General features: G+C 35.2%; 2 protein-coding genes and 1 non-coding gene across 3 annotated transcripts; 2 read left to right on the plus strand and 1 right to left on the minus strand.

Moving 5' to 3' along the window:
• Positions 1 to 4836: 4836 nt before the first annotated feature.
• On the minus strand, positions 4837 to 6714 carry CYP86C1 (cytochrome P450, family 86, subfamily C, polypeptide 1). The gene has a single exon (XM_079032597.1). The coding sequence runs from the start codon at positions 6556 to 6558 to the stop codon at positions 4966 to 4968; it is 1593 nt and encodes a 530-aa protein (XP_078888723.1). The 5' UTR covers positions 6559 to 6714; the 3' UTR covers positions 4837 to 4965.
• Positions 6715 to 8271: 1557 nt separating this feature from the next.
• Positions 8272 to 11312, plus strand: LOC145092022 (sieve element occlusion protein). Its single transcript, XM_079029895.1, has 6 exons — positions 8272 to 8539; positions 8625 to 9166; positions 9273 to 9385; positions 9496 to 9629; positions 9772 to 10260; positions 10556 to 11312. Exons 1-6 carry the CDS (start codon positions 8357 to 8359, stop codon positions 11171 to 11173), a joined length of 2079 nt encoding a protein of 692 aa, XP_078886021.1. The 5' UTR covers positions 8272 to 8356; the 3' UTR covers positions 11174 to 11312.
• A 179-nt stretch (positions 11313 to 11491) lies between these two features.
• TRNAT-UGU (transfer RNA threonine (anticodon UGU)) lies at positions 11492 to 11563 on the plus strand. The gene has a single exon. It is a non-coding gene; the product is annotated as a tRNA-Thr (tRNA).
• The last annotated feature ends 234 nt before the right edge of the window (positions 11564 to 11797 follow it).

Consider the following 11797-nt stretch of genomic DNA (forward strand, 5'->3'; position numbering starts at 1 on the left):
GTATTTTGGAATATGTTCAATTATAGGACTTTATTTCTCATTATGGTCCAATAGACCATGGGTGCTCATGCCATTTTACTTTCATAGCCATAATGATATATCATATTTACCGGAGAAAGTAACAAATTCAACTAGTTTTTTTTTTTTTTTTTTTTTTTTTTTTTTAAAACAAAAAATTTTAAAAAATCCTCAAATAATCACTTCTTTTGAGTGGAAGCACCGTGAAATGCATTGGATACGAAATCTTAGTCTTGACATGCTAAATGGGCATGTAAAAGCCGTACGAAATGGGATTTCTACAAAACAGAGTTATTTAAGTTGCGTTTAGTTACGGAAAAACAATTTTCATTTTTCGTTTTTTGTTTTCTCTTTTTCGATTTTCGTTTTCCGTTTTCATTTTACATTGAAAAATTTAGAAAACGTGTTTAGTTAAACTTATTCATTTTTCATTTTCAGTTTTAGAAAATTAGAAAACGTGTTTAGATGTATATTTTTCTATCGGTTTTTATTTTTAGAAAACAATAGCGGTGATAAGGTGTGGGTAGGGGTGGTGACGGTAACGCGTCGGCGGTGGTGGTGGTGATGACAGGCGATGATGGTGGTGGCGGCGACAATTGTGTCGATGGTGGTGATGGCGGTGACAGCGGTGGTGGTGGTGCTAGTGACGGGTTAGTGGTAGTGGTGGTGGTGGTGGTGATGGTGATGATAAGTTGGTGATTGTGGTGGTGGTGTTAGGTGGGTGGGGGTGCGAGTGTGTGTTTATGTGTGTGTGTGTGTGTATATGTTTGTTGGGGTAGGTGTGTGTATTGGTGTGTGGGTGCGTTAGTGGGTATGTATGTGTGTGTGTGTGGGTGTGGGTGGGTGGGTATGTATGTGTGTGTGTGTGGGTGGGTGGGTGGGTGTGTGCTTGTGGGTTGGGGTGGGTGTGTGTGTGAGCGTGCAGGTGGGTGTGTGTGGGGGTGGGTATGTATGTGTGTGTGTGGGGGTGGGGGGTGTTAAGGTGGGGGTAGGTAGATGTGGATGGGTGGGAGTGGGTGTGTGTTTATATTTTAGAAAAATTTTGGAATTGTAAAAAAATATGGAAAACAATGATTATCAATTTTTCAAAAATTTTCAACTTCTTTGTAATTTTAGAAAACAGAAAATTTTCATTTTCCGTGAAAAATTCAGAAAAATAGACGAACTAAACGCGTTTTCAAAATTCTCATTTTTCTTGGAAGATTTTTCCGGAAAACGGCCCATTTTTCCGCAACTAAACGCACCATTAATTGTCCTAAGCTTCGAAATGGTTATGAGTTGATAAGTAGCTAACATTTTATGAATCGCAAGCAGTGATGGATCTAGAAATTTTAAGGACACTAACCATTACATGTGTAACCAAATCATGTCAAAATTATTGAGTAAGATAAAAATCAATCTATTTTTCTATTCTAATTTAATGAAAAGAAGAACAACTCAAGTTTGGAAAATATAAGAGAAATCAAGTATTCACCGGATATAATAAATTATAATAACCCTAGTCCCTATATGTTGAAATTTGAGAATTGAGATATTATAGTTTTTTTAGTCCACTAGTAAGGAAGCAATTTTATTCTAAAATAATTATAGTTAGTGGATGTTTGGTATAACAGGTTGAGTTTAATTCAGTATGTTTGATATTATATTTAGAAACCTCTATCTTGGTCTTGGATCCTTTAAAATGGATAAAACTATAAAAATAGTCCGTGTGGTTTGTATTTTTTTTCGAGTTTTAGTCTAAACCTCGACCTTTTTGGTTTCGTGGTCATTTTGGTCATGTTTCTATGTGGAAATGGCCCCCTAACTTAACAACGGTTAGTTTGTTGTTAACCCCCTCATATGCCTCAATGTGAGGGCAAATATGTTTTTTCGCATTTAGGGGACCATTTTTGCAAAGAAAAAAAAATATACATCCCTTTTAAATTCCTTCCTCCAACGTCTCTCTTCTTCCCCTTCTTCTTCTTAAGCTCTTACATATGCAATAGACATACAACATTTAATGGTGTTTTCCTTCATCTTTCACCTCATTTGTTACCGAGTCACTAGGATTATAACTTATAAAAAACATTAACATAAAGGGTATTGACATTTGAAAAAGTATATTTAATTCCTTTATATAAATAAGAGATAGAAAGAGTATAAGTAGCAAGCAGTAAGCACCTAGGTATTTATCACCAACTTTCCATATAGAGCTTCGACTCTTAGAAGCCATACTAATTTAAGCTTATCCCTGACAAACAAATCATCAAGACTAGTTTATTTTCCAAGGTTTAATAAAGATTCATGGAAATGTACAGAAGTTACAATGACATTCACAAGATAATGTATCAAACACTGAGATTTTTTTTAATAAAATGCAATCTTGATCAATGGAATTCATAAAGATTTCAGAAATAAAGAAATGATAGTTAGTTTACTCTTTATAATGGTTGCCCCTCATTTCCCCTATTGTTGATGTTGGTTGTTTCCACCCCATTTCCCCTGCTGCATGTTCTTAATATGACTATTCATATGTTGATTTCGTTTCAGCAGAGAATTAATTTTAATTATCCATAAATACATATAACAATTGGAAAACAAAACTAATTATTCAAATGGGAACACAATACCATCAGCTTTCTGACCCATCAAGCCTAATTTCCAACTTTGCTTGATGAACCACTTGATTTATTCTTATTTGCCTATATAAACATGTATATATGACAAATCCATATTGATATTCAAGGAAATATAAGCACAAACATATTTAAATACCAATTAAGGCATAACCTAACAAGAAATTTAGCTAACCAAATGTTTCTTACTGAAGAACTCTAAGATTCATCCTAGTCAACTAGTAATCAACAAAGTTAATATGCTTTGAAGGAGGAAATAAGTGAAGGGAATGATTTTAATATTGTGAACATTCAAGAAGTTAATGGGGTGTATGATTTGTTGATTTCAAGGGATTTATCGAGAATTGGAGTTTAATTATGTTTTAGTTCCATGTTTGGTTGTAAATGAGTATGAAACCAAATTTGGTTGGAATTCATATCTTTTGACAGATGGATATTAACATTCTACACTAATTAAGTTTACAACATTATAACCCGACAAGAAAACAAACCGAGCAAGCAACAAGTAATTTCAGATTTATGACCCTAAATTCTGATGATAAGATGATGATTCAACTTCATGCCCCAAATTTGAGGTCAATCAATCAAGTTTAGATTTTCAGAATAACGCAAATTACAAAGGGTTGGTCAAGGAAGAGAAGCGAGTAACGACTTTGCAGGTCAAAGGAGAGAAAAAAACGAGTAAAATACTTGTGGATGAGAGTTTATCGGTGTGACTAGTGACGGTGATAGTGGATATGGGTGACTGGTGGCAGCATCACCGTCACATGAGATATAGCAAAGGAAGGAGAGGTAGGGATGTCAACGAGGGCAAACGGGAATGCGGGATGGGGATTGCATCCCCCACCCCCGCCCAAGAAATTTTCCTATTCCCTCGCCTCCACCCCTGAAATTTCCAGCCTCCCCACCCCCCCTCCCTCGCCCCCGAATTCATGGATTAGTCCTCCCCCGCGTCCCCGTTTCACCGCCTCTAATTGATTTTGAGATATTTTTTTGGTGCTAAAAGAAGTTGTTTTTTGGGCTTAAAGAAACTATTTTTGTTGGTTAAAAATAGTTATTTATCACATCTCAAAAACGTTATACTATCAACTTAAAAACATGATTTTTTGTTGACTTTTGGAAGCTCAAAATTATTGTTATTATTTATTATATTTATATAATTAATATATATAAATATTATATATATAGTATATTAGCGGGGCCCCCATGGGGGTTTGGGATGGGACCACCTACCCTGTCCCTGCCACCTCCCCCTGTTCTTTTTAACAAATATCCCCCATATGAGATCAAAGTCCTACATATTTGGGGTTCCACGGGACTTTTTGACATCCCTAAGGAGAGGCGTGATACAGACTATCGGTAAAGAAACAAGGTCCTTTAGAAGAAAATGAAATATTTGCCCTCATGTGAGTGTCACGTGAGGTAGGTAACAACAATAGCTTAACTGAAGTTAAGTCCGAGATCATTTTCACATAGAAACATGGCCAAAAAGATCGTGAAACAAAAAAAATCAGGGTTTGGACTAAAACCCGGAAAAAATATATGCACCAGGGACTATTTTTGTAGTTTTGTCTTTAAAATGTCTCTTACTCGATCATAGTCAGAATTAGGGTTGAGTTTACCCAATCAGATCTGACTCAGTAAGTAAACTATAAACAACCCTTAGTTTCATGTTATTGGCTCTATATGAAATAATGTATTTTTTAAATGAAATTAGTGGGCCATGCTTGTCGGACATGAAAGGCATACTAACAAAAACTAAACGACCTACCAAGTTATTTAAAAAAATCCATTTTAACCTATGATGCTTAGTTCCTGAGTTTAACAAATGAAAAAAAAAAGAGAAAAGAAAGTCAGGAAACAAAAAGGAAAAAAAAATTCTTTTGTGTTTTTAAGTCGGAGAGAAATAGAAGAAAAATTAATCATTTTGTTCTTTTCTTTCTAAATCCTCCCAAATAGGAAGGAAAGTTAGGAGAGAAAGTGATCCTTCCATTTCCCTCATTCCTTTAATGAAATTCGGGAACATCATTTTCTTTTATTTTCTTCTCATTTCTATTAATTTTCTTTATTTTCTCTCGTTAAGTTGAACTCGAAAACAGGATGTTATTAGACGGTATAACACTTCGTGGGCCCATTCTTTTGGAGCAGATAAATGAAGTACCCTACTATTTAACATAAACTTAAAATAAAGAGATCATGTCGAAACATTGACCACATGAAATTTCATTATATATTACATGCATATATAACACTGAACTCTAATTAACAATTGAAATAAGCTCATAACTATTAAAATAAAGAAGCAAGCAACACCATGATGTCAAAATCAACATCAATCTATGAACTTGGCCCTAGGCTCGAGTGTAACCAACAACCCATGTTTCATATAGAGTGTAGTGTTTACTTTTGGACATACTTTATGGCCTTTGACCACTTTTATTGTGTACCTCCATAGAATCGAAGCAACCACCATTTTCATCTGCATATATGCAAACTTTTTGCCCACACATAACCGTGGACCTGCATTAAACACAGTGTATTTGAACTGGCTTTCGCTGATGAATTCACCATCTCTGATCCATCTTTCAGGCCTAAACTCACAACAATCTTTACCCCATATGGTCGGCATCCTAGCCATGCCATACATGACGTATACTATTCGTGCACCCTTTTCGATTGGGGTCCCATCAGGGAACATGTCGTCTTCTTGTGGCTCTTTGTGGTCAAATGAGACAGGAGGATATAGACGTAAGGATTCTGTTATTGCTGCTTGAAGATACACCATTTTCTTTAGCTCTTCTTCTGTGAAGGTTGTGTTTTCTTGATTTTCCTTGTCGGGGTTTTCTCTTTGTTGTAAAATGTTGTGGATTTCCTCGAGTATTCGGGTTTCTACTGATGGGTTTTTGGTAATTAACCAAAAGAACCATGCTAGTCCAACAGAGCTGGTGTCTCTACCTGCTAAGATGAAACTTATGCAGAAATCTTGAAGTAGTTTATCAGTAAAAAACACTTCTTCTCTATCCTGTTCCATGATGATAAGCCTTGACAAAAGATCACACCTTGAGTTGTTATTTATAGCCTCCTTGTTACCTAGTAATTCCATCTTTCTTTCTTTTACTGTTTTCTCAGCAAAACCATGCACAATTTTGACAGCTTCATGTAGTGTTTTCTCAAACCCTAATCTGAAAAACTTCATTGGCTTCCACACATATGGAGGCATCAAGAACCTCAGCAAACTTGCGTAAGTCACCTGTTCAAATGCCTTTGCGAAGGGTATCTCTGGTAATTCAACTTCCAAACACCCCGAATTAACACCAAATGCCACAGCACACGTATTGTCAAAAGTGAAACGAAGAAGTACATCTTGCAAATCAATAACACATCCCTTTTTCGCCTCTAAAAGCTTCAACAACTTCTCATGCACCAACGTTTTGATGGCGTTCATGGAGAATTGTGTGAAGCGAGTTGAGTGCATCTCAGAGTTAGCCACACGACGTTGTTGCCTCCATAACTCATCATCAGCATTAAAAATCCCATCTCCAAGAAAATCATAAAATCTTTCCCTATAAGCTTTACCCTTCGGGTAGTTCTTGAAATTTGTTTTGAGTATGTACTCGATTTTCTCAGGATCACACGTGGCAATCCCATAAGTACCACCCATCCACATGCCTCTATAGTAAAAGCTTCCACCAGATTTGACCAAAGCTTCGCCACCCCATTCATAAATGTGGGTCACATGTAAGAGTACCGTTGGAAGTATGCCAAAAACCGGCCATGTCATAGGACCCTTTGTGGTGAGTCTTTGAACTATGGAGTTGAAGATGAAGACAATAAGGAGTCCTATGGCTATGTCTGAGAACCATATATGGGAATACAACCATTTTGGTAAGGAGAATATGAGGCTCTTGATCATGTTGTACTCCATCTTTTGTTTTTGTGATGAGGATTTTTTGGTTTCATGAAATAATAGATGAGGGGTTGTATATGAGAGAGTATTCAGGAGAGTACATCAAGCTAGCTAATCAAATGTAATGAAACATACAAATCTATGTATCTATGTATATGCATGAGAGAGGGCGTGAGATTGGTGTGCTTTATGGAACTCGGTTAAGTATATGCATATATATATTTATATAAGTTGTTCTAAGTTTCAGACGGCTCTTTTGGTAAGTTGTAACTCATTTTGTAACAACCATCTTACCATGCAAATTGTGTGTGAGTTTTTATCTAAATTTAAGTACAAAACTCGTGTTATATATTTACGTGTGGAGAAGTTTTTTTTGTCCCAAATTTCAATCACTTGATAAGAAATGATGAAAAAAATCATTGATGTCACAAAAATCATATGACTATAGCAGTTTAATTTGAATCTTTCTTAGAAATTCAAAATGTTACTCATTTGAACATCAATATTAGATTTCATATATAGGATTCTATTTTATAATCTTCATTAAGATCCTTTTAAAGTATAAAGTTTAAATCTTTGGTAATCAATTAATATTTTATTTAGGGTGGTGCTAATTAAATGGACCCTTTGAAGGGACATATCTGTGTAGGTCTCACACGATGTGTAGGAGATCGAGGGGTTCATTTAAAATCACATTTTATTTTAATGAGCAATCTTTGGAAAGATAAATGAATGATCAAGCCACCTTTAACGAGCCATATATAATGCATGATCTCAGGATCCCCACGTACGTGTATTAATCATTTATATATGAAGTGTGGTTTTATCATATTGTTTATCTGTATGCATGCCACAAAAGCATAGGAAGATATAGAGGAATTCTTACTGAATTTGATTCGAGGTGACTCTCTTATATATGAAAGACTGATTAATGATAAGTGACCTTGAATAACAGTCTCAGGATTAAACGTGAATCATTAATTTGTCTATCAAGACTGATTTTGACATATTATATGCATGTCAAAAGATCATAGCCATACAAAGATGCAGAGGATACAGTTTGAATCTTTCTTACTCGAGCTTTTACTACGAGTTCAGATGAGGGTTTTTGATAAATTAAGATAGTATTGTTGTTTGAACTTGAAAAGGGCAAATGATGAATGAAACACTTCAGGTGGAATTTGAATATAACAGGAAGTGATCAACTCATGAGTCATGCACATGGTAGTTGAGTACAATTAATGAAATATACATACCATTTGATTATTTCGTAATTTTATGTTTGGTTTGTGATACATCTTGAAAATTATGATGTAAATATTGGTAATTTCCTAACTATGATGATGATACTATTTATAATAATGATGATATGAAGTAACGTCTCCACAGATCTGAAATTCTATATAGCTACTTTCCTACTACTTCGATAGACATTGATTAATCCATGATCATATCAAAGTTTTTATCAGATTGTTTATTTTGTTCCAAGGATCTTCACATTCATACTTCATTTGCTTTTTTGGATATTTTCCCACATATTACATGCTTACAAGAAGGTTTAAGAACCTCCACCTCCACCTCCTTTTTCTTTTTCTTTTTCTTTATAAATCTACTTTCTGCTTTTTCCAATGTCTCCCCATATTTAGCAAATAGATCCACCCAAGTCCACTTGATGAGTTGTACACATGCTATAAGTACTTGTACTATAACAGTCTACTAAAGGTTTACCTTGTATATCTCACTATCCTTTCCACAGTTAATATTATCCTATGCCAAATAGACAAAGCATTGGGTAGGAGTTGATTCAAGTTCAGCCATGGAGTTAAGTGGAAATGACAGTTTCACCCATCAATCTCCCTCTACAGAACTATCACTTCAGCAAGAATTCATCATAAATAAGACTATACTCACTCATGAAACCAACCAACATATTGTGGATTGCAAGATTTTGTTTCAAGCCATGGAAAATGTCATGTTCTACGCGTCTAATTCCAGCAATGTATATATTATAACCATAGTTCTTGATTCTTTCAATCATTTAGATTCTTGATCTTTATAACAAAGTTGTCAAATTCTTGTTGCAGGATATTGTTGATGTGTGCATTCTTGATGGTATTGAAAACTTTGCTTCCAAAGAAACTTTGGATCATGCTGTTTATAAAATTTCACGTGCGATACTATTGCAGTGTCATGACACCATGGATATGCACACAAGAACTCTAGTTTTACTAGAGATGTTAGGGAATTACAGATGGGATGCAAAAGTGGTTTTAATACTCACTGCATTTGCAATAAGTTATGGTGAATTTAGGTTGATTCTTGATGTTTATGCACACAGTTCACTAGCAGCATCACTTGCAACACTCAAGAACTTGTGTTGGAGAAATTTTGAAGCTTTGAGACCCCAGCTTAGGGCTATGGAAATGCTAATTAAAGAAATGGTGGAATTGGCTAAATGTGTGGTTAGATTTGAAAGCCTGCCTCTTCAACTTGTACTTTGTGATGATCATGGTTGTACTTTAATGGCTGCTGTGAAGTCTCAGATTTACTTGGCTACTTATTGGATCTTTAGAAGCTCATTGACATCTGCTTCTCAGATCAGAGATTTGATTGCCATGAAGCAGGAGCAAGTGCTTGTTCTTTTCTTTTCTTTTTTCTTTTTCTTATTTTTCACTTTTCTTGGTTACATCATTATAACCATTTATATAATAAAGCTCCAAACTTTATTCCAGGAATTCGAATGTAACTGCAAATGCAGCATGGGGTTTGTCTAGTTTGGCTCTTAGGTTGAGCAGATTATGCAATTGCCTCAGACTACAGGTTGATGCATCTCAAAAACAGATAGGTAATACATTCAGAAAGGAATCTTGAATCTTGAATCTTGAATCTTGTCATTAGGGAAATGAAAGATTTTTTTTATGTATTAATGTTATTTTATTTGTGTATCTTTGGTAGAGGAGCAATTGTACAAAATGCTGATGGATCTTCTCAAGGATCAGACACAAGTTGATAATCAAAAAGTGCTTCACTTATTCTTTTCTTTGAATGATGATTTGCCTTTCAAAGATTCTTCTTGTTCTCAGTCAAAGGTAATTAGTGCTTTCTTTTATTAAAGAGTGTAGGGACCCAAAATGAGGTCCAATGTACACTGACAGTTTTTGTTATTTTATTATATACTTAAGTTGAAAATCCTATATATAGTTTAATAACTTTAACTGCTTTATAAAACAGGTAGGTATATCTAAACTGAAACAGAAGATAGTAATGCTTTTGGTTTCAAAGCCGGATCTTTTGCCAGTAGATCAAACTCTATTGCTGCTACAGCAAACACATGAGCATCCTCACAACAAGAACATAGAGCAAGATTACGAAATAGTGTGGGTCCCAATTTCGTCTTCAGAAACATGGACTCTTGATGAACTCATAAGTTTTGATTACTTATCCAACTCGTTACCATGGTTGTCAGTCAGGCAACCATGGTTGCTAAACTCAGCAGTTATGAGAATGATCAGAGAAGAATGGAAGTTTGAAGAAAAACCATTAATGGTAGTATTTGATTCACATGGACTGGTTTCGAATTACAATGCAATGGACATGGTGTTGATTTGGGGAGCAAAAGCTTTTCCTTTTTCGGAATGGAGAGAGAAAGAGCTTTGGGAGGAACAAAAATGGAACTTGCAGCTTATGTTTGATGGAACAGATCAATCCCTAACGAACACAGTAAGATTCAAGAAATTAGTTATATCGGTGAATCCTAGTTTTCTGTTTCTTTAATGATATAAGAAAGATACAAAAGAATGAGAAGCGAACCCATGTAGATTCGAGCTCAATTCCATGTGGGGTCCTATCTTTTCTGGTTTTATCTATCGATCTCCTCATCATTGGTGTGATTAAAATATTGGTCTTTTTAAATCAGTTTTCATAGACAATTATATCAATGATTCTAATCAGTTGGAACAAAACAAGAAGTTGTGTTTTAGGGTTTTGAACATACTTACGTTTGTGTTGTTCTCAGGTAGATGGAGGCCGAAATATTTGCATATGTGGAAGTAGTAACCTAGACTGGATAGAGGAATTCGAATCAAGAATCAAGAAACTACAAAATTCAGGCTTGCAGATTCAAGTAATCTACATCGGAAGCAGAAACGCTAGTGAAAACACGCAAACAAAAGTAGGGTTTTTCAACAAAGATATCTCCTTCACTCCCATAAAGATTCGGTTTTTCTGGCGAAGGTTGGAGAAGATCAAAGATTCAATCCTTCGTGTAGGCCAATTTCATAATTTTGCTAACTATGAAACCCTTTTGAAGCAAGTCTCAGAATTGCTAGACACCGATGATGATAACAGCAATTGGGCTGTTTTTGGATGTGGGAATTCTAAAGATTCGGTGAAGTTACAAGGAAACAAAATCTTGAAATTCTTTGAAAGGGTTCATGTTTGGGCTCTAAAACTTGCAACATTGGGGTTGGTGGGTGCGATCAGAAGCGTTGATGATGATGATGAAGTGAACAACACGATGATGACTTGTGATCACACAAACATGGTTCCATATGATCAAGGACCTGTGATTTGCGATAAATGTAAGCGTCTGATGAAACCGTTTGTTGTTTATCAATGTGATGGATCCAAATAGATTAGTAATAAAGACGATGTTGTTTTATCGAAAAACATCCATGAAATAAGTGTAGTTCTTTATAGTCACTGTTTTGTATTGTTCACACAGTAGCCTCGATACATAAATGTGTATTTGACACTTTTTTGTTGTCAAACAAGTGAACAACTGATGTATATCGCGAAAACATGATTGATTATTCTGAACCATGTTTCAATAAAACTTTACCATTATATGGTTGCTAAAAAAACCCACCATAGTTTGTGTAATTTTAAACAAACTCTGTAAATTGTAGTCCGATCTATTTGTAAATCTAGACCATTTGCATTTAGACAAATAGCCCCTATAGCTCAGTGGTAGAGCGCCAGTCTTGTAAACTGGAGGTCTGTAGTTCGATCCTGCATGGGGGCAAATTTATAAAATTTTTACCATTTTTGTTCTCATTACCTTGATTTTCTTATTTTCTTCTCTTTTTTGTCCTCACCGGTTCACCATAACCTTCTTCCCCTTTAGGCCTCATCAAGCCCAAATAATTTATCCTTTTTAGCTTCGTCTCTGTCACAGAAAGAGACCCCAAAAAATGAAAAAATGTCTCAAATTTTTTACAAGATTAGAGGCAAACCCTTCAATGGAAGCAGAATTAGA

The sequence above is a fragment of the Lactuca serriola genome, chromosome 3 (genome assembly GCF_051521515.1).
Source record: "Lactuca serriola cultivar US96UC23 chromosome 3, Lser_US96UC23_V15, whole genome shotgun sequence".
In the NCBI taxonomy this organism is placed as follows: Eukaryota; Viridiplantae; Streptophyta; class Magnoliopsida; order Asterales; family Asteraceae; genus Lactuca; species Lactuca serriola.

Bases quoted from the DNA above. Each gene is read 5' to 3' on its own strand.
- CYP86C1 (XM_079032597.1), bottom strand. From the start codon at position 6,558: ATGGAGTACAACATGATCAAGAGCCTCATATTCTCCTTACCAAAATGG.
- LOC145092022 (XM_079029895.1), top strand. From the start codon at position 8,357: ATGGAGTTAAGTGGAAATGACAGTTTCACCCATCAATCTCCCTCTACA. The intron at 8,540-8,624 runs GTATATATTATA...TTCTTGTTGCAG, and splicing joins ACGCGTCTAATTCCAGCAAT to GATATTGTTGATGTGTGCAT. The intron at 9,167-9,272 runs GCAAGTGCTTGT...ACTTTATTCCAG, and splicing joins TTGATTGCCATGAAGCAGGA to GAATTCGAATGTAACTGCAA.